Here is a 27965-nt window from a genome sequence, read left to right as displayed (position 1 = left end):
AGGTGTAGAGGGGAGAGGAGAGGTGTAGAGGAGAGGTGTAGAGGGGAGAGGAGAGGTGTAGAGAGGAGAGGAGAGGAGAGATGGGGAGAGGAGAGGTGTAGAGGAGAGGTGTAGAGGGGAGAGGAGAGGTGTAGAGAGGAGAGGAGAGGAGACCTCCACTCGTTCCTCCACTGTGCTTCTTGTGCCTTAAGACCCTGAATCAAGAAGGGAGCGTTCATTCACAGCTGCCACCGTAGCTACATTTAATTCAAATTTACATCACTACATTCATATAAAGCCTTTGTTAGCTTAAATCAGTACATTTTAATAAACAGCAGGAACATTAACCTTGCAACATCTGGAACTCTTTTAAGCCACATGTTTATTCAGTGTTATAACGTTTGATAATCTGACACTGATTATACCTCAACATCAGTGCTCGATTTTGCACTTTTTTTGAACGAGGATCCCACGAACTGTCAGTTCCTCTCTAATTTCACAACACTAAAAAGGTCAACTGTCAGTGTTCTGTTAACTGTCAGTTAAAGCTTAGTGCCTTCAGTTCAGTTAGCTACTAAGATGTCTCAGTCTCATTATCAAATAGACTTACATTATTGCACATTTTTGATTACACTTTTTTTTACCGTATAAACCCTAATATTAATTCTCAGTGTTTTTACCGTATAAACCCTAATACTCATTTTCAATGTTTTTTTTTTTCTTTACCCCCCTCTGCCTCAAACTCAAATACACCTCCACACGAATGTTAAAATGAGATTTCACAGTCTGTAAGATGGATCCTTAAGCTGCAAGTCGTCTAACACGTCTCCAGAATCCTTCCAATCAGACTCCTTCCATTCAGAATCCTTCTATTCAGAATCCTTCCATTCAGAATCCTTCCAATCAGAATCCTTCCATTCAGAATCCTTCCATTCAGAATCCTTCCATTCAGAATCCTTCCATTCAGAATCCTTCCATTCAGTAGGGTACCATGTCACACTCCTTTCAAAGTAGTATACACAAACATCCAGTCACATCCAGGTGCAGGTGCAAGGTACAAAAAGTAAACTGCTGGAATGTTTCTCACGCTCCTCCTCCATTGGTTGCCTCACATTCGGGAAACGACTACTATCAGGATGCCTCTGACTCCTGTCAAACAACCTCTAGTCATCTCCAAAAAACTCAAAGGAACTCAAAGGTTTCTGAAACACGTCAATGTAGAAACTCCCTTTCTTCCGGGGATAGTTAGATATTGTTGTGCTCCATCGGAGGCTTCTGTGGCAGCTGGTGCTTAACCATCTGCTCTAGTGGAAGCTGCTGCCCTTCTTGTGATGGCGAAGGAGCTGGCGGTGAGTCCCCGATCGGATTAGGATTCCCGTTCCCATTCTGGTTCTCGTTCTCCTTCCTGTCCTTCTCACTAGGCTGGTTCAAGATGGCGGATACGTCCTTACAACAGAAGTACTGCTTCCAGATCTTCAGGAAAGCGTCTCGGAACTTCTTGATGCGGAAGGCGTAGACGATGGGGTTGACGGCTGAGTTGCCGTGCGTGAGCAGTATGGCGATGTAGATCAGGAACAGGGGTTTGTCGCAGGTCGGACAGAACAACGTGATGCAGTTGATGATGTGGAGGGGAAGCCAGCTGATGGCGAACAGGAAGAGAACCAGGGCTAGGGACTTGGCCAGTTTCAGTTCCTTGTCGTAGTACTTGTTGGGGTCGGTGTGGCTGATGGTGCAAGCCTGTAAGAAGAAATATTATCTTGATTTAGTATTCTTGTGATTATAAATTAATAATCATTACGATAGGTATTTTACCCAGATAGTCAGGGAAATAATTCCTACTGCTGTAGATCGTAATGTAGGTGCCAGTCTGTTATAGATGGTAGTGTAGGTGCCAGTCTGTTATGGATGGTAATGTAGGTGCCAGTCTGTTATAGATGGTAATGTAGGTGCCAGTCTGTTATAGATGGTAATGTAGGTGCCAGTCTGTTATAGATGGTAATGTAGGTGCCAGTCTGTTATAGATGGTAATGTAGGTGCCAGTCTGTTATAGATGGTAATGTAGGTGCCAGTCTGTTATAGATGGTAATGTAGGTGCCAGTCTGTTATAGATGGTAATGTAGGTGCCAGTCTGTTATAGATGGTAATGTAGGTGCCAGTCTGTTATAGATGGTAATGTAGGTGCCAGTCCGTTATATATGGTAATGTAGGTGCCAGTCTGTTATAGATGGTAGTGTAGGTGCCAGTCTGTTATAGATGGTAATGTATGTGCCAGTTTGTTATTGATGGTAATGTAGGTGCCAGTGTGTTATAGATGGTAATGTAGGTGCCAGTCTGTTATAGATGGTAATGTAGGTGCCCGTCTGTTATAGATGGTAATGTAGGGGCCAGTCTGTTATAGATGGTAGTGTAGGTGCCAGTCTGTTATAGATGGTAATGTATGTGCCAGTTTGTTATTGATGGTAATGTAGGTGCCAGTGTGTTATAGATGGTAATGTAGGTGCCAGTCTGTTATAGATGGTAATGTAGGTGCCCGTCTGTTATAGATGGTAATGTAGGGGCCAGTCTGTTATAGATGGTAGTGTAGGTGTCAGTCTGTTATAGATGGTAATGTAGGTGCTAGTCTGAATATAGATGGTAATGTAGGTACCAGTCTGTTATAGATGGTAATGTAGGTGCCAGTCTGTTGTAGATGGTAATGTAGGTGCCAGTCTGTTATAGATGGTAATGTAGGTGCCAGTCTGTTATAGATGGTAATGTAGGTGCCAGTCTGTTATAGATGGTAATGTAGGTGCCAGTCTGTTATAGATGGTAATGTAGGTGCCAGTCTGTTATAGATGGTAATGTAGGTGCCAGTCTGTTATAGATGGTAGTGTAGGTGCCAGTCTGTTATAGATGGTAATGTATGTGCCAGTTTGTTATTGATGGTAATGTAGGTGCCAGTGTGTTATAGATGGTAATGTAGGTGCCAGTCTGTTATAGATGGTAATGTAGGTGCCCGTCTGTTATAGATGGTAATGTAGGTGCCAGTCTGTTATAGATGGTAATGTAGGTGCCAGTCTGTTATAGATGGTAGTGTAGGTGCCAGTCTGTTATAGATGGTAGTGTAGGTGCCAGTCTGTTATAGATGGTAATGTATGTGCCAGTTTGTTATTGATGGTAAAGTAGGTGCCAGTGTGTTATAGATGGTAATGTAGGTGCCAGTCTGTTATAGATGGTAATGTAGGTGCCCGTCTGTTATAGATGGTAATGTAGGGGCCAGTCTGTTATAGATGGTAGTGTAGGTGTCAGTCTGTTATAGATGGTAATGTAGGTGCTAGTCTGAATATAGATGGTAATGTAGGTACCAGTCTGTTATAGATGGTAATGTAGGTGCCAGTCTGTTATAGATGGTAATGTAGGTGCTAGTCTGAATATAGATGGTAATGTAGGTGCCAGTCTGTTATAGATGGTAATGTAGGTGCCAGTCTGTTGTAGATGGTAAATGGTAATGTAGGTTCCAGTCTGTTCCTACTGCTGTAGATGGTAATGTAGGTGCCAGTCTGTTGTAGATGGTAATGTAGGTGCCAGTCTGTTATAGATGGTAGTTTAGGTGCCAGTCTGTTATAGATGGTAATGTAGGTGCCAGTCTGTTATAGATGTTAATGTAGGTGCCAGTCTGTTCCTACTGCTGTAGATGGTAATGTAGGTGCCAGTCTGTTGTAGATGGTAATGTAGGTGCCAGTCTGTTATAGATGGTAATGTAGGTGCCAGTCTGTTGTAGATGGTAATGTAGGTGCCAGTCTGTTCCTACTGCTGTAGATGGTAATGTAGGTGCCAGTCTGTTATAGATGGTAATGTAGGTGCCAGTCTGTTCCTACTGCTGTAGATGGTAGTGTAGGTGCTAGTCTGTTCCTACTGCTGTAGATGGTAGTGTAGGTGCTAGTCTGTTCCTACTGCTGTAGATGGTAGTGTAGGTGCTAGTCTGTTATAGATGGTAATGTAGGTGCCAGTCTGTTATAGATGGTAGTGTAGGTGCCAGTCTGTTATAGATGGTAATGTATGTGCCAGTTTGTTATTGATGGTAATGTAGGTGCCAGTGTGTTATAGATGGTAATGTAGGTGCCAGTCTGTTATAGATGGTAATGTAGGTGCCAGTCTGTTATAGATGGTAATGTAGGTGCCAGTCTGTTATAGATGGTAATGTAGGTGCCAGTCTGTTATATATGGTAATGTAGGTGCCAGTCTGTTATAGATGGTAGTGTAGGTGCCAGTCTGTTATAGATGGTAATGTATGTGCCAGTTTGTTATTGATGGTAAAGTAGGTGCCAGTGTGTTATAGATGGTAATGTAGGTGCCAGTCTGTTATAGATGGTAATGTAGGTGCCTGTCTGTTATAGATGGTAATGTAGGGGCCAGTTTGTTATTGATGGTAGTGTAGGTGTCAGTCTGTTATAGATGGTAATGTAGGTGCTAGTCTGAATATAGATGGTAATGTAGGTACCAGTCTGTTATAGATGGTAATGTAGGTGCCAGTCTGTTATAGATGGTAATGTAGGTGCTAGTCTGAATATAGATGGTAATGTAGGTGCCAGTCTGTTATAGATGGTAATGTAGGTGCCAGTCTGTTGTAGATGGTAAATGGTAATGTAGGTTCCAGTCTGTTCCTACTGCTGTAGATGGTAATGTAGGTGCCAGTCTGTTGTAGATGGTAATGTAGGTGCCAGTCTGTTATAGATGGTAGTTTAGGTGCCAGTCTGTTATAGATGGTAATGTAGGTGCCAGTCTGTTATAGATGTTAATGTAGGTGCCAGTCTGTTCCTACTGCTGTAGATGGTAATGTAGGTGCCAGTCTGTTGTAGATGGTAATGTAGGTGCCAGTCTGTTATAGATGGTAATGTAGGTGCCAGTCTGTTGTAGATGGTAATGTAGGTGCCAGTCTGTTCCTACTGCTGTAGATGGTAATGTAGGTGCCAGTCTGTTATAGATGGTAATGTAGGTGCTAGTCTGTTATAGATGGTAATGTAGGTGCCAGTCTGTTCCTACTGCTGTAGATGGTAGTGTAGGTGCTAGTCTGTTCCTACTGCTGTAGATGGTAGTGTAGGTGCTAGTCTGTTATAGATGGCAATGTAGGTTCCAGTCTGTTCCTACTGCTGTAGATGGTAGTGTAGGTGCTAGTCTGTTCCTACTGCTGTAGATGGTAGTTTAGGTGCCAGTCTGTTCCTACTGCTGTAGATGGTAGTGTTAGGTGCCAGTCTGTTCCTACTGCTGTAGATGGTAGTTTAGTTGCCAGTCTGTTCCTACTGCTGTAGATGGTAATGTAGGTGCTAGTCTGTTCCTACTGCTGTAGATGGTAGTTTAGGTGCCAGTCTGTTCCTACTACTGTAGATGGTAGTGTAGGTGCTAGTCTGTTCCTACTGCTGTAGATGGTAGTGTAGGTGCTAGTCTGTTCCTACTGCTGTAGATGGTAGTGTAGATGCTAGTCTGTTCCTACTGCTGTAGATGGTAGTGGAGGTGCTAGTCTGTTCCTACTGCTGTAGATGGTAGTTTAGGTGCTAGTCTGATCCTACTGCTGTAGATGGTAGTTTAGGTGCTAGTCTGTTCCTACTGCTGTAGATGGTAGTTTAGATGCCAGTCTGTTCCTACTGCTGTAGATGGTAGTGTAGGTGCTAGTCTGTTCCTACTGCTGTAGATGGTAGTGTAGGTGCTAGTCTGTTCCTACTGCTGTAGATGTTAGTGTAGGTGCTAGTCTGTTCCTACTGCTGTAGATGGTAGTTTAGGTGCTAGTCTGTTCCTACTGCTGTAGATGGTAGTTTAGGTGCTAGTCTGTTCCTACTGCTGTAGATGGTAGTTTAGGTGCTAGTCTGTTCCTACTGCTGTAGATGGTAGTTTAGGTGCCAGTCTGTTCCTACTGCTGTAGATGGTAGTTTAGGTGCTAGTCTGTTCCTACTGCTGTAGATGGTAGTTTAGGTGCTAGTCTGTTCCTACTGCTGTAGATGGTAGTTTAGGTGCTAGTCTGTTCCTACTGCTGTAGATGGTAGTTTAGGTGCTAGTCTGTTCCTACTGCTGTAGATGGTAGTTTAGGTGCTAGTCTGTTCCTACTGCTGTAGATGGTAGTTTAGGTGCCAGTCTGTTCCTACTGCTGTAGATGGTAGTTTAGGTGCTAGTCTGTTCCTACTGCTGTAGATGGTAGTTTAGGTGCCAGTCTGTTCCTACTGCTGTAGATGGTAGTTTAGGTGCTAGTCTGTTCCTACTGCTGTAGATGGTAGTTTAGGTGCTAGTCTGTTCCTACTGCTGTAGATGCTAGTTTAGGTGCTAGCTGATTCTGTTCTTGCCAACTCTTTATAGAGTTGTCATGTTTGGCGAGATAGTACAAACAGATGTGGGGCCAGGCTACATAGATGGGAGAAGGAGGGCTGGTCACCTCACCTTCCTGTTGAGCTGCTTGTGGATCATGTAGAAGATCTCTGTGTAAATGACCAGCATGAGGAGTAAAGGAGGCAGCACCTGTAGTGGAAACATAATCCGGTCCTGGTTAGCTCCAGTACCATGTTTTACCCCATGCACTAGTTGAGCTCCAGTACCACGTTTTACCCCATGCACTAGTTGAGCTCCAGTACCACGTTTTACCCCATGCACTAGTTGAGCTCCAGCACCACATTTTACCCCATGCACTAGTTGAGCTCCAGTACCACGTTTTACCCCATGCACTAGTTGAGCTACAGTACCACGTTTTACCCCATGCACTAGTTGAGCTCCAGTACCACGTTTTACCCCATGCACTAGTTGAGCTCCAGTACCACGTTTTACCCCATGCACTAGTTGAGTTACAGTACCACGTTTTACCCCATGCACTAGTTGAGCTCCAGTACCACGTTTTACCCCATGCACTAGTTGAGCTCCAGTACCACGTTTTATCCCATGCACTAGTTGAGCTACAGTCCCAAGTTTTACCCCATGCACTAGTTGAGCTACAGTACCACGTTTTACCCCATGCACTAGTTGAGCTCCAGTACCACGTTTTACCCCATGCACTAGTTGAGCTCCAGTACCACGTTTTACCCCATGCACTAGTTGAGCTCCAGTACCACGTTTTACCCCATGCACTAGTTGAGCTCCAGTACCACGTTTTACCCCATGCACTAGTTGAGCTCCAGTACCACGTTTTACCCCATGCACTAGTTGAGCTACAGTACCACGTCTTACCCCATGCACTAGTTGAGCTACAGTACCACGTTTTACCCCATGCACTAGTTGAGCTCCAGTACCACGTTTTACCCCATGCACTAGTTGAGCTCCAGTACCACGTTTTACCCCATGCACTAGTTGAGCTCCAGTACCACGTTTTACCCCATGCACTAGTTGAGCTCCAGTACCACGTTTTACCCCATGCACTAGTTGAGCTCCAGTACCACGTTTTACCCCATGCACTAGTTGAGCTCCAGTACCACGTTTTACCCCATGCACTAGTTGAGCTCCAGTACCACGTTTTACCCCATGCACTAGTTGAGCTCCAGTACCACGTTTTACCCCATGCACTAGTTGAGCTCCAGTACCACGTTTTACCCCATGCACTAGTTGAGCTCCAGTACCACGTTTTACCCCATGCACTAGTTGAGCTCCAGTACCACGTTTTACCCCATGCACTAGTTGAGCTCCAGTACCACGTTTTACCCCATGCACTAGTTGAGCTACACAACTACTTAACAACAAATTATATATGTTTTCTGTGAAGTTCAACAAACAACATCAGACGCCCTGACTTCCATTCTTATGAACATAAGATATACTACATATAGAGAGATGTTATAATACCCAGCTGATATACTACATAAAGAGAGATGTTATAATACCCAGCTGATACACTACATAAAGAGAGATGTTATACTACCCAGCTGATATACTATATAAAGAGAGATGTTATACTGCCCAGCTGATATACTACATAAAGAGAGATGTTATAATACCCAGCTGATACACTACATAAAGAGAGATGTTATACTACCCAGCTGATATACTATATAAAGAGAGATGTTATAATACCCAGCTGATACACTACATAAAGAGAGATGTTATACTACCCAGCTGATATACTATATAAAGAGAGATGTTATATACCCAGCTGATACACTACATAAAGAGATGCCCAGCTGATATACTATATAAAGAGAGATGTTATACTGCCCAGCTGATATACTACATAAAGAGAGATGTTATACTGCCCAGCTGATACACTATATAAAGAGAGATGTTATAATAGCCAGCTGATACACTATATAAAGAGAGATGTTATACTGCCCAGCTGATACACTATATAAAGAGAGATGTTATAATAGCCAGCTGATACACTATATAAAGAGAGATGTTATAATACCCAGCTGATATACTACATAAAGAGAGATGTTATACTACCCAGCTGATATACTGCGTATAGAGAGATGTTATAATACCCAGCTGATACACTACATAAAGAGAGATGTTATAATACCCAGCAGATATACTACATAAAGAGAGATGTTATAATACCCAGCTGATATACTACATAAAGAGAGATGTTATAATACCCAGCCGAAGAAGTTGAAGTAGACCATGTAGTCCATGCTGATTACGTTCTCAAACTGACAGGTGATGATGAGATCCTCGTTCAGAGAACCGTTCTGCTGCAGCCTGCAGAGATGGATGGAGGGGGGTTATGTACTAATTGAGTATATTATAGATACACAATATCAATAGCAGAATTAGAAGCGCTGAACTATTCGACAATTCTTATTACTAATGGGCCCTGATCAAAAGTAAGCTATTTCGGACACAGCCAATGTCAAACTGCAATTAACAAACAACACAAAACAAATTTAAAATACATAGCTACCTACCTCCAGAGGTTGTTCCAGCCCAGCATGGGGGTCAAGCCCACGATGAAGGCCACAGTCCAACACACCACCACCGCCACGGCCGCTCGCTGCTTTGTCACCACACGCTTGTAGCTGTAGAGACAGAGAGAAACCAGGCGGTTAGGGAGTTAGTCTCCTCTACCGTAACACAAGGCGTTAGTCACCTCTACCGTAATACAAGGAGATAGTCACCTATACCGTAACACAAGAAGTTAGTCACCTATACTGTAACACAAGGAGTTAGTCACCTCTACCATAACACAGGGAGTTAGTCACCTCTACCATAACACAAGGAGTTAGTCACCTCTACTGTAACACAAAGAGTTAGTCACCTCTACAGTAGCACAAGGAGTTAGTCACCTACACCGTAACACAAGGAGCTAGTCACCTATACCGTAATACAAGGAGTTAGTCATCTCTACCGTAACACAAGGAGTTAGTCACCTACACCATAACACAAGGAGTTAGTCACCTCTACCGTAATACAAGGAGATAGTCACCTCTACCGTAATACAAGGAGTTAGTCACCTCTACCGTAACACAAGGAGTTAGTTTCCTATACTGTAACACAAGGAGTTAGTCACCTATACTGTAACACAAGGAGTTAGTCACCTATACTGTAACACAAGGAGTTAGTCACCTATACTGTAACACAAGGAGTTAGTCACCTATACTGTAACACAGGGAGTTAGTCACCTATACCATAACACAGGAGTTAGTCACCTATACCATAACACAAGGAGTTAGTCACCTCTACCGTAACACAAAGAGTTAGTCACCTGTACCGTAACACAAGGAGTTAGTCACCTATACCGTAACACAAAGAGTTAGTCACCTCTACCATAACACAAGGAGTTAGTCACCTCTACTGTAACACAAAGAGTTAGTCACCTCTACAGTAGCACAAGGAGTTAGTCACCTACACCGTAACACAAGGAGTTAGTCACCTATACCGTAATACAAGGAGTTAGTCATCTCTACCGTAACACAAGGAGTTAGTCACCTACACCATAACACAAGGAGTTAGTCACCTCTACCGTAATACAAGGAGATAGTCACCTCTACCGTAATACAAGGAGTTAGTCACCTCTACCGTAACACAAGGAGTTAGTCTCCTATACTGTAACACAAGGAGTTAGTCACCTATACTGTAACACAAGGAGTTAGTCACCTATACTGTAACACAAGGAGTTAGTCACCTATACTGTAACACAAGGAGTTAGTCACCTATACTGTAACACAGGGAGTTAGTCACCTATACCATAACACAGGGAGTTAGTCACCTATACCATAACACAAGGAGTTAGTCACCTCTACCGTAACACAAAGAGTTAGTCACCTATACCGTAACACAAGGAGTTAGTCACCTATACCGTAACACAATGAGTTAGTCACCTCTACCGTAACACAAAGAGTTAGTCACCTATACCGTAACACAAGGAGTTAGTCACCTATACTGTAACACAAAGAGTTAGTCACCTATACTGTAACACAAGGAGTTAGTCACCTCTACAGTAGCACAAGGAGTTAGTCACCTACACCGTAAAACAAGGAGTTAGTTCTCCACACACCTATAGCTGCAAGACAAAGTAAGAATCACACAAATGTTTCTGTAAATCTCACTTGGTCTTTTAAAAGCGTTAACAATTACTGAAACGTTGACAACAAGGGCTGAACTCCCTGCACCACAAACAAGAAAATCATAGCGGACATGTTGGACCTGTATTAAATACAGCTTTTAGACATAAAGAAAAGGAGCCATCCTCATTCTATGCCTTCTATTTCACCTCCCTCCCTCCCTCCCTCCCTCCCTCCCTCCCTCCCTCCCTCCCTCCCTCCCTCCCTCCCTCCCCTCCCTCCCTCCCTCCCTCCCTCCCTCCCTCCCTCCCTCCCTCCCTCCCTCCCTCCCTCCCTCCCTCCCCCTCCCTCCCTCCCTCCCTCCCTCCCTCCCTCCCTCCCTCCCTCCCTCCCTCCCTCCCTCCCTCCCTCCCTCCCTCCCTCCCTCCCTCCCTCCCTCCCTCCCTCCCTCCCTCCACCCCCTCCCTCCCTCCCTCCCTCCCTCCCTCCCTCCCTCCCTCCCTCCCTCCCTCCCTCCCTCCCTCCCTCCCTCCCTCCCTCCCTCCCTCCCTCCCTCCCTCCCTCCCTCCCTCCCTCCCTCCCTCCCTCCCTCCCTCCCTCCCTCCCCCCTCCCTCCCTCCCTCCCTCTTCCCTCCACCCCTCCCTCCCTCCCTCTTCCCTCCACCCCTCCCTCCAAGCACTGCATTCCAGGATAATTTTTTTATTTTCATTTGAAGCAATGACGGTGATTCATGGTTTCTAAAAATTGACTACCTCTCAATATCCTCATGCAGCACAGTACTAATGTAACCTCCAAACTGTGCGCTGAACAGAGACAGACTGCAGTGATTCTTCATTCAGTAGGCAACACAATAGCTTAAGATACCTTTATTGGTCGATTGCACACAAGGTTCGCTTTTAACACAACCCCTCTGAAAGACACACATACGTACATACACACACATGCTGCATGTATACACACATATAACACACACACACACACATACTGTACATACATACCAGGGGTTGGTACCAGTTCAGGGAACAGAACTGAAAACTGTAAAATAATGGCATTTTTCAAGGAACATAATCACAACCGGGAACGAAAGTGAACAATACCGTTCCGGAACAGAACTGTTTAATAACGTTGTTTTATGTTCCAGGCAAAAAAATATTCTGTTCCACAAACAAATGCAACAAAGCGCCTATTCAAAGCCCTCCCTCTGTCAATCAGAATCTTCTTCCAGAGTATGCCTGACAGCTGAACATCTTTGCCAGTAAGTACAGTTGAAGTCAGAAGTTTATATACACCTTAGCATACACCTTAGCCAACTCAGTTTTTCACAATTCCTGACATTTAATCCTTATACAAATTCCCTATTTTAGGTCAGTTAGGATCACCACTTTATTTTAAGAATGTGAAATGTCAGAATAATATTAGAGAGAGATTGATTTATTTCAGCTTTTATTTATTTGATCACATTCCCAGTGAGTCAGAAGTTTACATACACTCAATTAGTATCTGGTAGCATTGCTTTTAAATTGTTTAACTTGGGTCAAACGTTTCGGGTAGCCTTCCACAAGTTTCCCACAATAAGTTGGGTGAATTTTGGCCCATTCCTCCTGACAGAGCTGGTGTAACTGAGTCAGGTTTGTAGGCCTTGCTCGCACACGCTTTTTCAGTTCTGCCCACAAATTTTCTATGGGATTGAGGTCAGGGCTTTGTGATGGCCTCTCCAATACTTTGACTTTGTTGTCCTTAAGCCATTTTGCCACAACTTTGGAAGTATGCTTGGGGTCATTGTTCATTTGGAAGACCCATTTGCCACCATGCTTTAACTTCCTGTTGCTTCAATATATTCACAGAATTTTCCTCCTCGTGATGCCATCTATTTTGTGAAGTGCACCAGTCCCTCCTGCAGCAAAGCACCCCCACAACATGACCCTGACACCCCCGTGCTTCATGGTTGGGATGGTATTCTTCGGCTTGCAAGCCTCCACCACCTTTTTCCTCCAAACATAATGATGGCCATTATGACCAAACAGTTCTATTTTTTGTTTCATCAGACCAGAGGACATTTCTCCAAAAAGTATGATCTTTGTCCCCATGTGCATTTGCAAACCGTAGTCTGGCTTTTTATGGTGGTTTTGGAGCAGTGGCTTCTTCCTTGCTGAGCTGTCTTTCAGGTTATGTCGATATAGGACTTGTTTTACTGTGGATATAGATCATTTTGTACCTGTTTCTTCCAGCATCTTCACAAGGTCCTTTGCCGTTGTTCTGGGATTGATTTGCACTTTTCGCACCACAGTACGTTCATCTCTAGGAGACAGAATGCACCTCCTTCCTGAGTGGTATGACGGCTGCGTGGTCCCATGGTGTTTATACTTGCGTACTACTGTTTGTACAGAACGTGGTACCTTCAGGCGTTTGGAAATTGCTCCCAAGGATGAACCAGACTTGTGACGGTCTAAAATTATTTTTCTGAGGTCTTGGCTGATTTCTTTGGATTTTCCCATGATGTCAAGCAATGAGGCACTGAGTTTGAAGGTGGGCCTTGAAATACAACCACAGGTACCCCTCCAATTGACTCAAATTAGGTCAATTAGCCTATCAGAATCTTCTAAAGCCATGAATACATTTTCAGGAATTTTCCAAGCTGTTTAAAGGCACAGTCAACTTAGTGTATGTAAACTTCTCAACCACTGGAATTGTGGTAAAGTGACATAGTCTGTCTGTAAACAATTGTTGGAAAAATGACTTGTGTCATGCACAAAGTAGATGTCCTCACCGTCTTGCCAAAACTATAGTTTTTTAACAAGACATTTGTGGAGTGGTTGAAAAACTAGTTTTAATGGCTCCAACCTAAGTGTATGTAAACTTCCGACTTCAAATGTATGTGTGTAGGCAATCTGCCCCGCACCCTCCGAAGCGTAGCTGTAACCTACTGACGTTACAAGCGTGACTCAGAAGATAGGGAGAAGGATTTTTTATTAGAGAAGAATAAATTCAGTTTTTCAATGCTATTTCGGGATACTATAGTTATCAGATTTCACATTGGATTTATTAACTACAAAAAGGTAAGACGTGTTTTTAATTCTGGTACTGCTCTGCACAAGCAAGCTTGTTAGCTAGCTAGCTTCTTTGGTCCAACGTTATGCCAACTCTGAAGTTTAAAGACATTCTAAGTTCTTCCATAGAAGCCGCTCCTCCATAGGTATAATTCAGTGGGTCTAATTCAGATAATACACGCCATCACAAAATACCAAGCACTTAAAGCCAAGCCTCCTCCTCCACCCTCTCTCGCTCTCTCTCCCCAGCTGCAAAATACCAAGCGCTTAAAGCCAAGCCTCCTCCTCCACCCTCTCTCGCTCTCTCTCCCCACCTGCAAAATACCAAGTGCTTAAAGCAAAATACCAAGCGCTTAAAGCCAAGCCTCCTCCTCCACCCTCTCTCGCTCTCTCTCCCCACCTGCAAAATACCAAGCGCTTAAAGCCAAGCCTCCTCCCCCACCCTCTCTCGCTCTCTCTCCCCACCTGCAAAATACCAAGTGCTTCTCCCCACCTGCAAAATACCAAGCGCTTAAAGCCAAGCCTCCTCCTCCACCCTCTCGCTCTCTCTCCCCACCTGCAAAATACCAAGTGCTTAAAGCAAAATACCAAGCGCTTAAAGCCAAGCCTCCTCCTCCACCCTCTCTCGCCTCCCCCACCCTCCACCCTCTCTCGCTCTCTCCCCCCCACCTGCAAAATACCAAGCGCTTAAAGCCAAGCCTCCTCCTCCACCCTCTCTCGCTCTCTCTCCCCACCTGCAAAATACCAAGTGCTTAAAGCAAAATACCAAGCGCTTAAAGCCAAGCCTCCTCCTCCACCCTCTCTCGCTCTCTCTCCCCACCTGCAAAATACCAAGTGCTTAAAGCAAAATCCCCACCCAAGCGCTTAAAGCCAAGCCTCCTCCTCCACCCTCTCTCGCTCTCTCTCCCCACCTGCAAAATACCAAGTGCTTCCAAAGCCAAGCCTCCTCCTCCACCCTCTCTCACTCTCTCTCCCCACCTGCAAAATACCAAGTGCTTAAAGCAAAAAGCCAAGCCTCCTCCTCCACCCTCTCTCGCTCTCTCTCCCCACCTGCAAAATACCAAGCGCTTAAAAAGCCTCCTCCCCCACCCTCTCTCTCTCTCCCCACCCAAAATCCTTAAAGCCAAGCCTCCTCCTCCACCCTCTCTCGCTCTCTCTCCCCACCTGCAAAATACCAAGCTTAAAGCCAAGCCTCCTCCTCCACCCTCTCTCGCTCTCTCTCCCCACCCAAGCCTCCCCCACCCTCTCTCGCTCTCTCTCCCCACCTGCAAAATACCAAGTGCTTAAAGCCAAGCCTCCTCCTCCACCCTCTCTCGCTCTCTCTCCCCACCTGCAAAATACCAAGTGCTTAAAGCCAAGCCTCCTCCTCCACCCTCTCTCGCTCTCTCTCCCCACCTGCAAAATACCAAGTGCTTAAAGCCAAGCCTCCTCCTCCAGCCCCTCCTCCTCCACCCTCTCTCGCTCTCTCCCCACCTGCAAAATACCAAGCGCTTAAAGCCAAGCCTCCTCCTCCACCCTCTCTCGCTCTCTCTCCCCACCTGCCCAAGCCTCCTCCCCACCTGCCCCCACCTCCACCCTCTCTCGCTCTCTCTCCCCACCTGCAAAATACCAAGTGCTTAAAGCCAAGCCTCCTCCTCCACCCTCTCTCGCTCTCTCTCCCCACCTGCAAAATACCAAGCGCTTAAAGCCAAGCCTCCTCCTCCACCCTCTCTCGCTCTCTCTCCCCACCTGCAAAATACCAAGCGCTTAAAGCCAAGCCTCCTCCTCCACCCTCTCTCGCTCTCTCTCCCCACCTGCAAAATACCAAGCGCTTAAAGCCAAGCCTCCTCCTCCACCCTCTCTCGCTCTCTCTCCCCACCTGCAAAATACCAAGTGCAAAATACCAAGCGCTTAAAGCCAAGCCTCCTCCTCCACCCTCTCTCGCTCTCTCTCCCCACCTGCAAAATACCAAGCGCTTAAAGCCAAGCCTCCTCCTCCACCCTCTCTCGCTCTCTCTCCCCACCTGCAAAATACCAAGTGCTTAAAGCAAAATACCAAGCGCCAAGCCTCCTCCTCCCCCCCTGCTCTCGCTCTCTCTCCCCACCTGCAAAAATAGCAAAGCGCTTAAAGCCAAGCCTCCTCCTCCACCCTCTCTCGCTCTCTCTCCCCACCTGCAAATACCAAGCGCTTAAAGCCAAGCCTCCTCCTCCACCCTCTCTCGCTCTCTCTCCCCACCTGCAAAATACCAAGTGCTTAAAGCCAAAATACCAAGTGCTTAAAGCCAAGCCTCCTCCTCCACCCTCTCTCGCTCTCTCTCCCCACCTGCAGCAAAATACCAAGTGCTTAAAGCCCTCCCCACCTGCAAAATACCAAGCGCTTAAAGCCAAGCCTCCTCCTCCACCCTCTCTCGCTCTCTCTCCCCACCTGCAAAATACCAAGCGCTTAAAGCCAAGCCTCCTCCTCCACCCTCTCTCGCTCTCTCTCCCCACCTGCAAAATACCAAGTGCTTAAAGCAAAAGCCAAGCGCTCCTCCTCCACCCTCTCTCGCTCTCTCTCCCCACCTGCAAAATACCAAGTGCTTAAAGCAAAAAGCGCTTAAAGCCAAGCCTCCTCCTCCACCCTCTCTCGCTCTCTCTCCCCACCTGCAAAATACCAAGTGCCAAGCCTCCTCCTCCACCCTCTCTCGCTCTCTCTCCCCACCTGCAAAATACCAAGTGCTTAAAGCAAAATACCAAGCGCTTAAAGCCAAGCCTCCTCCTCCACCCTCTCTCGCTCTCTCTCCCCACCTGCAAAATACCAAGCGCTTAAAGCCAAGCCTCCTCCTCCACCCTCTCTCGCTCTCTCTCCCCACCTGCAAAATACCAAGTGCTTAAAGCCAAGCCTCCTCCTCCACCCTCCTCCTCCACCCTCTCTCCTCCACCCTCTCGCTCTCTCCCCACCTGCAAAATACCAAGTGCTTAAAGCAAAATACCAACCGCTTAAAGCCAAGCCTCCTCCTCCACCCTCTCTCGCTCTCTCTCCCCACCTGCAAAATACCAAGCGCTTAAAGCCAAGCCTCCTCCTCCACCCTCTCTCGCTCTCTCTCCCCACCTGCAAAATACCAAGTGCTTAAAGCCAAGCCTCCTCCTCCACCCTCTCTCGCTCTCTCTCCCCACCTGCAAAATACCAAGTGCTTAAAGCCAAGCCTCCTCCTCCACCCTCTCTCGCTCTCTCTCCCCACCTGCAAAATACCAAGCGCTTAAACCCAAAAGCCTCCTCCTCCACCCTCTCTCGCTCTCTCTCCCCACCTGCAAAATACCAAGCGCTTAAAGCCAAGCCTCCTCCTCCACCCTCTCTCGCTCTCTCTCCCCACCTGCAAAATACCAAGCGCTTAAAGCCAAGCCTCCTCCTCCACCCTCTCTCGCTCTCTCTCCCCACCTGCAAAATACCAAGCGCTTAAAGCCAAGCCTCCTCCTCCACCCTCTCTCGCTGCTCTCTCCCCACCTGCAAAATACCAAAATACCAAGCTTAAAGCAAAATCCACCCTCTCTCCTCTCTCTCCCCACCGCAAAATAAAGCGCTTAAAGCCAAGCCTCCTCCTCCACCCTCTCTCGCTCTCTCTCCCCACCTGCAAAATACAAAGTGCTTAAAGCAAAATACCAAGCGCTTAAAGCCAAGCCTCCTCCTCCACCCTCTCTCGCTCTCTCTCCCCACCTGCAAAGTTCCAGTTGCATCTCGCACCATCTTTCCTTCATGCATGTAAACAACTCACTGAGCTATAGATTGCCCACTCTATAGCAAACTGCTCTATCCGCACTGCATGAAATGGTGAAATGATTTATTCATGTTGAGCTAAATAGAATGTAAAAAAAAACAATTTCATACGTTTAAAAAGAAGCAGAAAGGAAAGATATAAACCGGTACTTTCCTTTGTTTCGAACCGTTTCAGAACTTTATTTTGCAGGTTGGAAAAAAGTGTAGCTTCACACACACACACACACACACACACACACACACACACACGCTGTGGATGCTGAGGTGGTGTGTGAGTGAGAGAGTGAGAGAGAGAGGGAGATAGAGACAGAGAGAGAGACTCTGCATGCAGAATTCTGAAAAAATATCCTCTGTGTACAATGTAGAATACCAAATAATGCATGCAGAGCCGAATTAGGCTGATACCCGCTAATTATCAAAATCCAGATGAAGCTTTGTTATGGAAGCGATTGCCAAACCTTCCACAACAAAGCCATCACCTACAGAGAGATGAACCTGGAGAAGAGTCCCCTAAGCAAGCTGGTCCTGGGGCTCTGTTCACAAACACAAACACACCCCACAGAGCCCCAGGACAGCAACACAATTAGACCCAACCAAATCATGAGAAAACAAAAAGATAATTACTTGACACATTGGAAAGAATTAACAAAAAAACTGAGCAAACTAGAATGCTATTTGGCCCTAAACAGAGAGTACACAGTGGCAGAATACCTGACCACTGTGACTGACCTAAACTTAAGCAAAGCTTTGACTATGTACAGACTCAGTGAGCATAACCTTGCTATTGAGAAAGGCCGCCGTAGGCAGACATGGCTCTCAAGAGAAGACAGGCTATGTGCACACTGCCCACAAAATGAGGTGGAAACTGAGCTGCACTTCCTAACCTCCTGCCCAATGTATGACCATATTAGAGACACATATTTCCCTCAGATTACACAGATCCACAAAGAATTCGAAAACAAACCCAATTTTGATAAACTCCCATATCTACTGGTTGAAATTCCACAGTGTGCCATCACAGCAGCAAGATTTGTGACCTGTTGCCACAAGAAAAGGGCAACCAGTGAAGAACAAACACCATTGTAAATACAACCCATATTTATGCTTATTTATTTTCCCTTGTGTTCTTTAACCATTTGTACATCGTTACAACACTGTGTATATATATATATATATATATATGTGTATAAAATGACATTTGTAATCTGTTTATTATTTTGAAACTTCTGTATGTGTAATGTTTACTGTTAATTTGTATTGGTTATTTCACTTATATATTATCTACCTCACTTGCTTTGGCAATGTTAACACATGTTTCCCATGCCAATAAAGACCCTTGAATTGAATTGAATTGAATTGAGAGACAGAGAGAGAGGAGACAGAGAAAGAGAGAGAAAGAAAGAGAGAGAGAAAGAAAGAGAGAGAGAGAGACAGACAGAGAGAGACAGAGACAGAGAAAGCGAGAAAGAGACAGAGAGAGAGAGAGATTAAGAGACAGAGAGAGAGAGAGAGAGATATTGTGTGTCAGTGTATTGGGGTGAGCTAATGGCCTGGGCAATGATAAAAATGAAGATAGTCAGACAGGGACTCACATTACCATGTCTATGGCTGCAGGCTATGTTGATTGGCTGCACTGTTAGCCTTGTTGTACCTCTTCTATTGTTGTCTTCTAAAAGACGAATGTGTAACGTATATGTAATGTACAGAGTATGGTGGACAAATCAGTTCAGATATAAATGTCTGAAAATAATGTATGCTGCTCTAGCTTTAAACAGAATGCTGTTGGGCTTCACCCTGTTGGGCTGCAAACTTAAAGGTCCACAATGATGTCACCATCGCCCTCAATTCTAAGCAAAGTTGTGCTGCTATTTTTATTGACTTGGCCAAAGCTTTTGATACGGTAGACCATTCCATTCTTGTACGCAGGCTAAGAAGTATTGGTGTCTCTGAGAGGTCTTTGGCCTGGTTTGCTAACTACCTCTCTCAAAGAGTGCAGTGTATAAAGTCAACAAATCTGCTGTCTCAGCCCCTGCCTGTCACCAAGGGAGCACCCCCAAGGCTCGATACTAGGCCCCACGCTCTTCTCAATTTACATCAACAACATAGCTCAGGCAGTAGGAAGTTCTCTCATCCATTTATATGCAGATGATACAGTCTTATACTCAGCTGGCCCCACCCCGGATGTTGTGTTAAATTCTCTACAACAAAGCTTTCTTGGTGTCCAACAAGCTTTCTCTACCCTTAACCTTGTTCTGAACACCTCCAAAACAAAGGTCATGTGGTTTGGTAAGAAGAATGCCCCTTTCCCCACAGGTGTTATTACTACCTCTGAGGGTTTAGAGCTTGAGGTAGTCACCTCATACAAGTACTTGGGAGTATGGCTAGACGGTACACTGTCCTTCTCTCAGCACATATCAAAGATGCAGGCTAAAGTTAAATCTAGACTTGGTTTCCTCTATTGTAATCACTCCTCTTTCACCCCAGCTGCCAAACTAACTCTGATTCAGATGACCATCCTACCCATGCTAGATTACGGAGACGTAATTTATAGATCAGCAGGTCAGGGTGCTCTCGAGAGACTAGATGTTCTTTACCATTAGGCCATCAGATTTGCCACCAATGCTCCTTATAGGACACATCACTGCACTCTATACTCCTCTGTAAACTGGTCATCTCTGTATACCCGTCGCAAGACTCACTGGTTGATGCTTATTTATAAAACCCTCTTAGGCCTCACTCCCCCCTATCTGAGATATCTACTGCAGCTCTCATCCTCCACATCCAACACCCGTTCTGCCAGTAACATTCTGTTAAAGGTCCCCAAAGCGCACACATCCCTGGGTCGCTCCTCTTTTCAGTTCGCTGCAGCTAGCGACTGGAACGAGCTGCAACAAACACTCAGACTGCAACAAACACTCCATCTCTTCATTCAAAGACTCAATCATAGACACTCTTACTGACAGTTGTGTCTGCTTTGCGTGATGTATTGTTGTCTCTACTTTCTTGCCCTTTGTGCTGTTGTCTGTGCACAATAATGTTTGTACCATGTTTTGTGCTGCTACCATGTTGTATTGCTACCATGTTGTTGTCATGTTGTGTTGCTACCATGCTGTGTTGTCGTGTGTTTCTGGGCTTGCTATGTTGTTGTCTTAAGTCTCTCTTTGTGTAGTGTTGTGTTGTCTCTCTTGTCATGATGTGTGTTTTGTCCTATATTTACATGCTATTTATTTATTTTTTAATCCCAGGCCCCCGTCCCCGCAGGCGGTCTTTTGCCTTTTGGTAGTCCGTCATTGTAAATAAGAATTTGTTCTTAACTGACTTGCCTAGTTAAATAAAGGTTAAGTAAATAAAATAAATGAATTGGCCGATTGATTTGATATGAAAAAAGTGTAGAGATAAGAACTTGAACTGAACACTAGTAGGTATTGTTCCTAAGAAACCCTACTAATGGATACAAACTGATAGCAGCTCAAACAGCAACCAGGGAGTGTCTAGTGTGTGATTAAGACACACACACACACACACACACACGGTCTAGTGTAGATAACGCACATGGTTCCCATATCAACCTGATGGTTTAATAACAATACAGATTGTTTCTTATCAAAATGATCCACACTGGGTATTGTTTCCTCTTGCATAACTATGTCCATGTGGGTACAGTATAATGTAGATATTATAATGTAGATAGTATAATGTAGACAGTATAATGTAGATAGTGAGAGGTGGTTGGAGTGGCATTTCAACTACTCTCTTTTTGAGCTCTAAAGGCCTGGGTAGATTTTACAGGTGTGGTTGAGATTGATGCATTATTTAAGTGATAATGCCAGAGAAGCCGGTGTTTGGAGGATATATTGGCATGCGTGTTGTTAGGCCCGAGACGAAGTCAAACAACGGGTTACCAACATATTCAAATAACGATTGACATATTTTCATTAAACACGTTTTGTTGATGAATTTATTCAAACTATTTCATCCTTCCACGAGATATCTTCCCGACACAAATCTAGGGTTGCTACTCAAGCTGGCTGGTCGTTCGTTCTATTGGTTCGCTTGCCAGAGACCCGACCCAGTCGTTAAGGCTTTTTTTCCCTAAATCTATGGACGTGATCCAGTCGTTGGTTCTCAATGTTCCGTTACCATGATGTCTGGCAATGTTCTTATCCCTTGCTTGCTAGCTAACCAACTTTGCTAACACAGTCACGTCAAACAGTGCAGCCAGAATAACAACAAAGTAGCTGCATTTGTGTTTGTCTAATCTGTTTTATAGTGATTTTTTTTGGGGGAGGGGGTACATCCATAACATTGAGCTAATGAGGCACAGGTTCTCCTGGCATAGAAAATGTGCTCTCTCGTCAGGACACTGTTGTTCAGAGGAGCTAGCCAACAACACAGCTAACACAATCACTTCAAACTGAATCTGGAATGACAGCAAACTGGCTGAGAAAAGCTGCCAGGCTGTCTGTCTCGTCCATTACTATCAGACAGCTGGAGATCGAATTTCAATATTGAAACAGTATTGCCAATGTAGGCAAGACAGACAGCAAGGTCAATACAAAATCTCTGTTGTTCAAAACCAAATGCTAGTCTAACAAAAAAAATGGGAGAAAATGTCTGGATGCTTTTTACAGTGGAGATCAAGTTTCTAAATTGCCTGGCTGGGCTGATGAGACAGTAGATTGCACAGTCTGATGGAACAGAGTAAATTGGCATTTCAATGTAACATCCTTTGCCGGTAATTTGTGGAATAGATACCGGCTGGAAGGTGGTTTTAACCAATCAGTATTCAAGATTAGACCCACCTGTTGTCGGATTGGGTAATACTGTCGATGATGAAGATCATATGATGTAATCCAGGGTTTTTTCTGCATCAAAAAGGGTCATAGGTGGTGGACGCTACTGTATTTTAGAAAACATTTTTGGAAACCCCATCTTGGCAGTGTAGACACATTTTATTTTTTTGCTAATTTCTTGCAATTCTACAAACGTATCCATGGAGCTGAGAGAATGTTTTGCTGTTTAATTCAATCCTATCCCTATTTAGGGGACTTTGAGCGGTTCTTGAAGGGTTCCGACTGACATTTTGGTGTACCAAATGCTTTGTGAACATCGCAGGGTCCAATACCTTATAATGCGTTCACAGATGGTATGTATGCCAGCATGCCGGAGATGAGTGGTAGTCGTGGTGTGTAGATGTGGGTGGGCGTCTATTTAAATAATCCATTAAGGAGATACACCATTAAAAATAAATCCATTCTTAATTAAGTGCAGACTGGCTGTGCCATCCAAATTAAAGCAATAGTTGGTTATTTTGTTCATTAAACAGACAAGACACAACTACCCGATCACAGTCAACACACATAAATATTATAGTAAGAATATAATGGACTATTACAAAATAAAATACAACAAATATTTTTCCCACGGAACTTGCGTCACAGGAACGTGTGGAACCGCTGAAAAGGGATGTTTTCAAACAGAGGCCATGATTATTTTTATCCACCTTCAATCTCTTTCCTACCCTCTTTGTTAGGGAGCAGGCGTAGGGTCTTATCTTCATCATGATACCCATAGAAAATAATAGCAATCTATATTTTCAAAAGTATGTGAGTCTCATGTTCATATCTCACAACCGCTGCATGTTTTCAACTTGGCACCGTCACGTTGAAAAGCTTACGGACAATGTCAAATGTGATATAGCGAAGCACCTGAGTGAGTTGGGTGCGCAATTACGCAGGAACTTTCCCGAAACGGATGACACAAACAACTGGATTCGTTATCCCTTTCATGCCCTGTCTCAAGTCCACTTACTGATATCTGAACAAGAGAGCCTCATCGAAATTGCAACAAGCGGTTCTGTGAAAATGTAATTTAATCAGAAGCCACTGCCAGATTTCTGGATAGGGCTGCGCTCAGAGTGTCCTGCCTTGGCACATCGCGCTGTTAAGACACTGAGGCCCTTTGCAACCATGTACCTATGTGAGAGTGGATTCTCGGCCCTCACTAGCATGAAAACTAAATACAGGCACAGACTGTGTGTGGAAAACGATTTAAGACTGAGACTCTCTCCCATACATCCCGACATTGTAGAGGACTAAGGTGTCCCCAAAAACATCTTAGGCTGCATGTCCATGAATTATAATAGCAGAAAAATCCCTGTAAAATCCAGAATTCAATTGTAATCCAATATTGGTGTCCTCATACAGAATAGCGACTGTATAATCAAGGAATCATTCATTGATTTATAATTGGAAAAAGTTCCATTCTAGCTTATAGTACACTGCCTGATTTGAAGTGTGGTTTTCTGTAGAAGTAGTAAAAGTGTTGTGAAGGAGGTGATGACAGGTGATGACATGAGCTGACTGAGAACTTGAGAAGGTTTAATAATAGACAAGGAAATCAAAGAGTCAATAATGACATTCGGCTATACCCCTGCCAGGAAAAGACAAGTGCATGACAAATTCCCAACAACCTCTCTATATCTCTCTCTCTCTCTCTTTTGACAAATGAACCATTCACAATCTCTCTCCCAAGTCAAAGTGACTTCGTTAAAAAAGGATTAAAAGCAAGTCGATCACTGTCTAAGAATATTCTCCAACAAATGGAGAATGGAAAAACGCCCTTCTGCTACCCGGCTTCTCTTCTCCCACATTCTCTCCTCTTCAGTCTCCCTCTGCTTCTTCTCAGCAGCACAGCCCCGAGCCTTTTGTTTCACCCTGGACATGGCAGCTCTAGTTTGGCAGCACTAGAACATGCAACACAGCACCAGAGGCTGTTCCATTCAATATGCATTACTAAAAATGTAATCTCTGTCACTGTCACAGACTCACTCAATTCCACTGAAAGAATAAACCAATATATCCTCATCTTTCAAAAAAAGAAAGGGTGATGGCATCTCCCCCAAAAAATGAAACAACAAATGAATTTTTAAATGTATAGGTGCTCTTTGAATATTTAAGTAGGCTGACGTGTTTTGACCTCAATGGTATCCTCTGTTGTATTCTTCTCTAATATCTCTGAATAAGTTCCCTAGAAAATGGTCAAGTACTGTAAACTGAACAGCAAAAAGCAGCACATTGTCAGCAGAGAAGAAAGAGTAAGACAGACAGAGATGTGATTTTCTCCACTCCTCCTCACATTGTCAGCAGAGAAGAAAGAGTAAGACAGACAGAGATGTGATTTTCTCTACTCCTCCTCACATTGTCAGCAGAGAAGAAAGAGTAAGACAGACAGAGATGTGATTTTCTCTACTCCTCCTCACATTGTCAGCAGAGAAGAAAGAGTAAGACAGACAGAGATGTGATTTTCTCCACTCCTCCTCACATTGTCAGCAGAGAAGAAAGAGTAAGACAGACAGAGATGTGATTTTCTCTACTCCTCCTCACATTGTCAGCAGAGAAGAAAGAGTAAGACAGACAGAGATGTGATTTTCTCCACTCCTCCTCACATTGTCAGCAGAGAAGAAAGAGTAAGACAGACAGAGATGTGATTTTCTCTACTCCTTCTCACATTGGCAGCAGAGAAGAAAGAGTAAGACAGACAGAGATGTGATTTTCTCTACTCCTTCTCACATTGGCAGCAGAGAAGAAAGAGTAAGACAGACAGAGATGTGATTTTCTCCACTCCTCCTCACATTGTTAAGACAGACAGAGATGTGATTTTCTCCACTCCTCCTCACATTGTCAGCAGAGAAGAAAGAGTAAGACAGACAGAGATGTGATTTTCTCCACTCCTTCTCACATTGTCAGCAAAGAAAGAGTAAGACAGACAGAGATGTGATTTTCTCCACTCCTCCTCACATTGTCAGCAGAGAAGAAAGAGTAAGACAGACAGAGATGTGATTTTCTCCACTCCTTCTCACATTGGCAGCAGAGAAGAAAGAGTAAGACAGACAGAGATGTGATTTTCTCCACTCCTCACATTGTCAGCAGAGAAGAAAGAGTAAGACAGACAGAGATGTGATTTTCTCCACTCCTCCTCACATTGTCAGCAGAGAAGAAAGAGTAAGACAGACAGAGATGTGATTTTCTCTACTCCTTCTCACATTGGCAGCAGAGAAGAAAGAGTAAGACAGACAGAGATGTGATTTTCTCCACTCCTCCTCACATTGTCAGCAGAGAAGAAAGAGTAAGACAGACAGAGATGTGATTTTCTCTACTCCTTCTTTGGCAGCAGAGAAGAAAGAGTAAGACAGACAGAGATGTGATTTTCTCCACTCCTCCTCACATTGTCAGCAGAGAAGAGAAGACAGACAGAGATGTGATTTTCTCTACTCCTCCTCACATTGTCAGCAGAGAAGAAAGAGTAAGACAGACAGAGATGTGATTTTCTCTACTCCTCCTCACATTGTCAGCAGAGAAGAACAGAGATGTGTTTTTCTCTACTCCTCCTCACATTGTCAGCAGAGAAGAACAGAGATGTGTTTTTCTCTACTCCTCCTCACATTGTCAGCAGAGAAGAACAGAGATGTGTTTTTCTCTACTCCTCCTCACATTGTCAGCAGAGAAGAACAGAGATGTGATTTTCTCCACTCCTCCTCACAGTGATGCCTTGTTAGTCTCTCATCCTTCCTTCACTGCATTCCTGAGGACATAACAGCTAATTAGAGCTGCTTTTATCGCTCTGCTATGGCAAGGTGTGTGTGTGTGTGTGTGTGTGTGTGTGTGTGTGTGTGTGTGTGTGTGTGTGTGTGTGTGTGTGTGTGTGTGTGTGTGTGTGTGTGTGTGTGTGTGTGCTGTCATGTTAATACCAGAATGTCAGACACCTTCCCTCTCCATGGGGCCTGGCAGTGAGGATGTGGGCATCCTAGTGACATGGATCCAAAAGGTGTTATGATGACCACCATGACAACCACCTGATAATCAGATCTTCCTCATCATTGTTACACCTTCTTCATCACCTCCTCCTCATCTCCACACCTTCTTCTTCTCCTCCTACTCCTCATCATAATTACACCCTCTTCATCACCTCCTCCTCCTCTCCACACCTTCTTCTCCTCCTCCTCATCATCATAATTACACCCTCTTCATCACCTCCTCCTCTCCACACCTTCTTCTTCTCCTCCTCCTCATCATCATAATTACACCCTCCTCATCACCTCCTCCTCCTCTCCACACCTTCTTCTTCTCCACCTCCTCCTCATCATAATTACACCCTCTTCATCACCTCCTCCTCCCACACCACACCTTCGTGTTCTCCTCCTCCTCATCATCATCATCATTATTACACCCTCTTCATCACCTCCTCCTCCTCTCCACACCTTCTTCTCCTCCTCCTCATCATCATAATTACACCCTCTTCATCACCTCCTCCTCTCCACACCTTCTTCTACACCTCCTCCTCATCATAATTACACCCTCTTCATCACCTCCTCCTCCCACACCACACCTTCTTGTCTCTCCTCCTCCTCCTCCTCCTCATCATTACACCCTCTTCATCACCTCCTCCTCCCACACCCCACCTTCTTGTTCTCCTCCTCCACCTCCTCCTCCTCATCATCATTACACCCTCTTCATCACCTCCTCCCACACCACACCTTCTTGTTCTCCTCCTCATCATCATCATCATTACACCCTCTTCATCACCTCCTCCTCCCATACCACACCTTCTTGTTCTCCTCCTCATCAGCATCATCATTACACCCTCTTCATCACCTCCTCCCAGCCACACCACCTTCCCCCCCATCCTCAGTAGTGCATTTTATCCACCTGTTCAATTAGAGTATAACTGGTCAGTGTAGGTATAAGACATGATGAGTTGTTTTTGTTTACCTGGTTGGAATCTTGACCCTGAGATAGCGGTCAATCGCAATGGCCAGGAGGGCCAGGATGGAACTTTGCGTCAGTACCAGCACCGTGCACGCGACCATTAGGCAGCTGTAGAAGTGAGTTTGAAGTCCGATGCTGATAGTTATCGCCAAGGGGATGACGAGGGCTCCCACTGCGATATCCGCCAGGGCCAGAGAAACGATGAAACAGAATGTTGTGTCTCTCAACGATTTGTTAATTTTCACCGCCCAGACCACCATCACATTACCCAGGACGGAAAAGACGGCAATCACCACCTCCATGCCGATGTAGAGCGCCTGGGCTGGGGCGAGTGCTTCAGGCATCCTTTAAACACTATTATAGGTCCACATAAGAGAGAACTAGGTATTATTTCAATTAAAGCAGACTTGGGAAGCGTACAAAGCAATAATTTGATTAGAGTTGCACACCTATTAGTCCAAGTGCGTTATGCGTTCTACAGTGGCAACATCACTTGGGTTATTCTATTTCCATCATAATGATGTTCTGATACACATCCAGGTTGTGGAACAATTTAGCATCATATTGGACCCCCAAAAAGCAGATATAGGAATGAATAGTTAGACCTATTATTTGAATATAGCAGTAGTAGGCTAGAAGTCCCGAGGTTATCGTGGTACGCTGCAGTTCCTGTCCTCGTTCAATACCCTGTTCCACCACTTCGTTGGATCCACCTGCGCTCGGGGAAGGGACCTTGCTTGCCCGGTATTGTTTATTATTTACCCTTGGTAATCACTTTAACATCTTATTTTATCTACGGTTTCTCGGTTATCAGTTGAAAAGCAGGTCGTAGTTAAAAAATTAAAATACATCTTCCATGGATAGTAATTTAGTGAACGAAACAGAACGGTCTCCCTGCTGTGGTATGCGGCGGCTTAAATCAAATGCAACCGGGCGCCCGTGCTCGTGCTCCGTGCTATTTCCCGTTGTCGTTGCTTTGAGAGTCAAAGCAGCA

At 44.8% G+C, this 27965-nt stretch overlaps 1 protein-coding gene across 1 annotated transcript; it reads right to left on the bottom strand.

Moving 5' to 3' along the window:
- Positions 1 to 122: 122 nt before the first annotated feature.
- adora1b (adenosine A1 receptor b) lies at positions 123 to 27965 on the bottom strand. The gene is made up of 5 exons (XM_042299754.1): positions 26975 to 27965; positions 8829 to 8939; positions 8520 to 8622; positions 6385 to 6462; positions 123 to 1716 (listed from the first exon to the last, which is right to left on the bottom strand). The coding sequence occupies exons 1-5, from the start codon at positions 27313 to 27315 to the stop codon at positions 1225 to 1227; spliced, it is 1125 nt and encodes a 374-aa protein (XP_042155688.1). The 5' UTR covers positions 27316 to 27965; the 3' UTR covers positions 123 to 1224.

This window comes from Oncorhynchus tshawytscha, linkage group LG16 (genome assembly GCF_018296145.1).
Source record: "Oncorhynchus tshawytscha isolate Ot180627B linkage group LG16, Otsh_v2.0, whole genome shotgun sequence".
NCBI lineage: Eukaryota > Metazoa > Chordata > Actinopteri > Salmoniformes > Salmonidae > Oncorhynchus > Oncorhynchus tshawytscha.
The sequence above is the reverse complement of the archived record's forward strand: the minus strand, read 5'-3'. Positions and strand labels throughout refer to the sequence as shown.

Bases quoted from the DNA above. Each gene is read 5' to 3' on its own strand.
- adora1b (XM_042299754.1), bottom strand. From the start codon at position 27,315: ATGCCTGAAGCACTCGCCCCAGCCCAGGCGCTCTACATCGGCATGGAG. The intron at 8,940-26,974 runs GTAAACAAAAAC...CTGTCTCTACAG, and splicing joins AGGGTCAAGATTCCAACCAG to CTACAAGCGTGTGGTGACAA. The intron at 1,717-6,384 runs GTGAGGTGACCA...TTCTTCTTACAG, and splicing joins ACAAGCAGCTCAACAGGAAG to GCTTGCACCATCAGCCACAC.